This window comes from Hibiscus syriacus, unplaced genomic scaffold (genome assembly GCF_006381635.1).
Source record: "Hibiscus syriacus cultivar Baekdansim isolate YM2019G1 unplaced genomic scaffold, ASM638163v2 tig00111402_pilon, whole genome shotgun sequence".
In the NCBI taxonomy this organism is placed as follows: Eukaryota; Viridiplantae; Streptophyta; class Magnoliopsida; order Malvales; family Malvaceae; genus Hibiscus; species Hibiscus syriacus.
The window spans coordinates 5,613,083-5,618,453 of record NW_024063082.1 but is presented as its reverse complement, the minus strand read 5'-3'; the positions used below and the strand labels follow the sequence as shown (position 1 = coordinate 5,618,453).

The 5,371-nt window shown below is 36.4% G+C and overlaps 1 protein-coding gene across 1 annotated transcript; it reads left to right on the top strand.

The window, feature by feature from the left end:
- Positions 1 to 289: 289 nt before the first annotated feature.
- LOC120162103 (CTP synthase-like) lies at positions 290 to 5,138 on the top strand. The gene is made up of 22 exons (XM_039172281.1): positions 290 to 498; positions 676 to 823; positions 914 to 993; positions 1,102 to 1,188; positions 1,277 to 1,327; positions 1,422 to 1,539; positions 1,634 to 1,690; positions 1,800 to 1,864; positions 2,011 to 2,094; positions 2,183 to 2,233; positions 2,322 to 2,384; positions 2,497 to 2,543; positions 2,664 to 2,733; positions 2,811 to 2,888; positions 3,290 to 3,379; positions 3,524 to 3,562; positions 3,671 to 3,898; positions 3,976 to 4,061; positions 4,178 to 4,226; positions 4,314 to 4,394; positions 4,512 to 4,605; positions 4,948 to 5,138. Exons 2-22 carry the CDS (start codon positions 706 to 708, stop codon positions 5,136 to 5,138), a joined length of 1,827 nt encoding a protein of 608 aa, XP_039028212.1. The 5' UTR covers positions 290 to 498; positions 676 to 705.
- The last annotated feature ends 233 nt before the right edge of the window (positions 5,139 to 5,371 follow it).

Below are 5,371 nucleotides of genomic sequence, written 5' to 3'. Positions count from 1 at the left end.
ATATTACTTTTTTTTACAAAATTTTGAGTATTTCAAATATTATTAAATTATTATTATTATTATTAACTTAAACAGCAACTTAATGTAATTAGATTCGATCTCACATAACACAAACCCAAAACTGAAGAAATGATATTGTTTTAACATAAAAAATTGCAATTGAAATCCGACGGCTCACGAGCATCGAATCAAATATCAATCTCATTGGTTATCCACATGTAACCTTAAATAGATATTATTGTTTTATCTATTAACTGTGAATTGGTCTGGCGCGCGTGTATATATATAAAATAAATATGAAAGCCCTTCCTCACATCCCTGTCCCTCACCCGCCGCCTTGAAGTGGAAGTTAAAATTTGCAGTTGAAGGAAGCGCATTTGGGGCATTAACACCGAGAGGGGAGCCACCTGCCGTTTTTACGCTATCTCTGATTTTGATTCCCTTATCCACATTTCCCCCAACTTTCAAATCCTCGTTTTTCATTCTGCGAAATTTATCGTAAACACCGTCACCAGTAGTTGTTTTTCTTTTGATTTTGATTTTGATTTCGTGGCTTTGGGTTCTGCTTTGGACTTTGGTTTTATCAGTGCAAGGCCACCCTTTGCTTTGCTGCTTATTTCTCACTGCTATAAATAATGACTCTCTTTGCTCCTCTCTTTTTCCATTTCCATTTAGTTTCAAAGAAGGCAGAATCAGGAGAGAAAAATGAAGTACGTGCTTGTTACTGGTGGTGTTGTTAGCGGTCTGGGAAAAGGGGTTACCGCTAGCAGTATTGGTCTTCTTCTTAAATCTTGCGGCTTTCGTGTCACTTCCATTAAGATTGGTACTTCTTCTCCTTGTTCTTATTTGAAATCTCATTATCCCAATGCTTTCGATTATGGAACAAACATTTTTGTTATGATATCATTTGCAGATCCTTATCTCAATACTGATGCGGGTACAATGTCCCCTTTTGAGCATGGTGAGGTATTTGTCCTCGATGATGGCGGCGAGGTAATATTTTTTGTTTCTTCATCGTGTGTTATAATAAATCAAAGCATAACATTCATGGACAAATCAAATGTTGATGATGATGTAAATTAACTCTGTTTGGATTTGAAGGTGGACTTGGACCTTGGAAACTATGAACGGTTTCTTGACATTACATTAACCCGTGACAACAACATAACAACAGGAAAGATTTATCAGGTTGATTATTGTATCTTTTTCTTTTTTCAATTTAAGATTTATACCTTTTGAATGTCTCTGTTCAACCACATGACTTTGATTTTTACAGTATGTCATTAACAAGGAGAGAAGGGGAGATTATCTTGGAAAGACTGTTCAGGTTTGTTTTAGAAGTTATACTCTTTCCTCAACAACGATTTCCCAAATGGCCTATTCTACTATAGTTTCTTAATTTATGTTTGTTCCTCCTCTAGGTTGTTCCTCACATTACTGATGCTATACAAGAGTGGATAGAACGGGCAGCAAAGATACCAGTTGATGGAAAGGAAGGTCCGGCTGATATTTGTGTCATTGAATTGGGTGGAACCATAGGTACATCGGATCTATGCTATCTATTTCTTAACAGTCTGTGTTTGCTGCATTTCTTTTTTCTTTTTTTTCTTAATTGTATCTCTTCTGGATCCAGGGGACATTGAATCTATGCCATTTATTGAGGCACTTGGGCAATTCTCTTACCGTGTAGGTAAGAATAATATGTTGTGCTTACTTATGTAATTGGTTTATGCTAATTTTCTTTGGAATGTTCTTCTGGCGTGATTATATTTTCATTTTTTTTGTGTTTCTTGTCTTAGGCCCTGGCAATTTCTGTTTGGTTCATGTCAGCCTTGTTCCTGTTCTCAATGTTGTTGGTGAACAGGTATCCATTGATGCTAAATTTTTTCTCGTGTACAGTAGATCATAGCTCATGTGTATGAAGCTAAAAGAAGCATATGACGCGTGAAATCTTCTCTGCTTTGATGGGTCATTATTTCTAATTATCCTTGCAACAAATTCAAATGACAGAAAACAAAGCCTACCCAGCACAGTGTTCGGGGACTTAGAGGACTTGGCTTGACACCAAATATTCTTGCTTGTCGCAGTACAATGGTTCTACCCTTATTTCTCTTTTTCAATTGTATTTACCAGTGCTAATTTGACATTTCTTATTCATTCACTTGCCCCTTTTTTGCAATAGGCACTTGATGATAATGTCAAGTTAAAGCTCTCTCAGTTTTGCCATGTTCCGGTAATGAAACATGGATTCTATTTGTTTGCTTCTCTTTCATCTACTAAATCAGTAACTACTGTTATTAAGAAATATGACTTCTTTCCAGGCCGAAAATATTGTCACCCTCTATGACGTTCCAAATATTTGGCACATTCCTTTACTACTAAGAGTAAGTAGTTCACTTTTTGAGTTCTTTTTATCGTCTAACATTCTTAGTACAAAATTAGAACTGAAAATATCTGTTCCCTGATTCATTTGTTTATTTTACTGATCATGAATAGGATCAAAAGGCACATGAAGCAATCTTGAAAGGATTGAACCTACTAGGGTTTGCCCTATGAACTCTCTAATCCACCCTTTATTTTTTTCATATCTAATTGCATGATCTGTCTCCATCTATGTTTTCTTTATGTTTTGGCTCTGATTTGAATACTTGTCTGAATTACAGGATTGCAAGTAAGCCTGACTTAACAGAGTGGACTGCTAGGACCAAAGTTTATGACATGCTTCACGAACCTGTAGGTGCCAAGAATCATTAAATTGCTGAGTAGTCAGCGTTTATTTGCATATGGTGAAAATAATAATTCCTTTGCAGTCATTTACACTGCAGGTTAAAATTGTCATGGTTGGAAAGTACATTGGGCTTAAAGATTCCTACCTCTCAGTTTTAAAGGTAAAAGCTTTGCTGGTTCTCGAAAACATGAGAATCTTTCGTTGTTGGCATTGTTACTCATTTAATTCTGCCCCTTTTATCAAGTCATTTCAATCACTCAATGCAATCCCTATATTATTCATTTATTTAGTTCTTCCCCTTTCACTAAGTCATTTAAACTAGGTCTACTTAATGCATGTAAATACCTAACATGTAACAACTCATTCTATATTATTCATTTATTTATTTCTGCCCCTTTTACCAAGTCATTTCAACTAGGTCTGCGTTATGTATGTAAATTCCTAACAATTGCTAACAACTCTATCCTATAAAAACCCTAGTTGGAAAGAAGCTCTAAAGGTTAGAAGGCTAATAGACATGCAGTGAAATTGGCTTCTAATATTTTAGGTTTATTGCAATAGGCACTTTTGCATGCATCTGTTGGCTGCCGCAAGAAGCTAATTGTAGAGTGGGTTGAAGCGAGTCATCTTGAAGACATTACTGCTAAAGAGGTCAGTTTTAATTGTAATTTTTTATCGCAGTTATTTTCATGGATTTTTAATTGTAATTTTTGTCACTAAATAATATATTTCCCCCACACTTTAACTTTGTGTAGTACTTGTATGCTCAGAATGTCTATAATTTACACCTTACAGGATCCTGAAACTTACAAAGCAGCATGGAATCATTTGAAGGTTTTTTCACACTACAACGTCGATTGATTTTTCATTTTGTGTTTATATCCTCTAGTTTCTCTTCAGTTATTTCCTTCGAAAGAACCTCTGAAAGGTCTTTTAATGTAGGGTGCTGATGGTATCCTAGTTCCTGGAGGCTTTGGTGATAGGGGAGTGCAAGGGAAAATTCATGCTGCAAAGTATGCTCGTGAAAGCAAAGTTCCTTTCCTAGGCATCTGCCTTGGGATGCAAATAGCTGTCATAGAGTATGCACGTTCAGTTCTTGGTTTGCATTATGCGAACACTGAAGAGTTTGATCCTCAAACATCAAATCCTTGCGTCATATTTATGCCTGAGGTTTGTAACAATATTACATTTGAAAAAATATATGTCTTGTCCCATTAAGTGAATTGTATGTATGATTTTTTTCACAGGGATCGAAAACTCATATGGGAGGAACAATGCGTCTGGGATCGAGGAGGACTTACTTCAAGGTTCCTGACTGCAAATCTGCCAAGCTGTAAGAACACAACTCTCCAAGCTTAATTCCTATATATGATGTTACAAACTTCTTCAAATTGTTCAGGGGTTATATTCTAAGCGGCATTTCCTTTTCTTAATGGTTGTTTATTCTAGTTATGGTGATGCAAACTTTGTTGATGAACGGCATCGGCATAGATACGAGGTAGGCTACTATGCATGGGATTATTAGATGCTATTTGTTGGTGACAGTTTATGTCAAGTTATTAAGAATGATGTTCGTCCTTTGTAGGTCAATCCTGATATGATATCAAAACTTGAAGCAGCTGGTCTCTCGTTTGTTGGCAGGGATGAAACTGGTAGGAGGATGGAGGTAAGTTACACTGTAGCATCTCTATCTGAAAAATCAGACTCCACTCAACAGTTTCACTGATCATTACTTCTCTATTTAGTTCATGATTGTAATGGGCATTGTCTGTTGGCTATACAGATTGTAGAACTACCAAGCCATCCATATTTTATTGGTGTTCAGTTCCATCCTGAATTCAAGTCCAGACCAGGAAAACCTTCTGCTCTTTTCTCAGGTTCTTATCCATAAAGTCTGGCATTAAGGGTTTATATTGGTTGCAGCATAATTGCTTAGTATTTAGATTATTTTATCTCTATCAGTGTGGAGGGTTGCCTGGATTAATTCTGAATAACATGTTAGGTAATCGACTTTTGAAGTCCGTTACCTGTATTGAAGTACATAAAACAGGGTTAGAGAATTGTTGTGTTGTGATAATGGCACTTCTCTAGCATGTTGGAAATTTGCTTATGCTTGTTTTATATCTTATGATTTTTATTTTATTTTATGAAGTAACACCTAAAAATCATCCATTGAACTTTGCCTGTCAAGCTCTATATGTATTTTCTTAAATGTCCAGGACTCATCGCGGCATCATGTGGGCAATTGGAATTGTTTTTAAACAAGTCTGATCATGTAAGCAACGGAGTGGCAAACGGGGTAAATACCGGAAAAGCAAATCTAAAGGTCTGGCAAAACGGGAACTGTTTCAAGTCTGCCAATGGATCATTAAATGGTCTGTACAGCAATGGTAATGGTGTGCACCATTAAGAACTCGGTTTAAGTTTCTCCAGGAGTATCCGATAAGAACTCGGTTCTGTGTGTACAGTGGTTGAGTATGAGTAGGGTTTCTTAGCAATTGAGAGACGGACAATACTTTTCCAGGAAGGCTTTTTGGTGTTTAATGAATAGGTTTATCATTATATGAAGTGGCTGCAGCAGAGAATATGGAGCAAGAGGGTGTCAAAACGTTGAACTTAATACCCTGTGTGCTATGATATTGG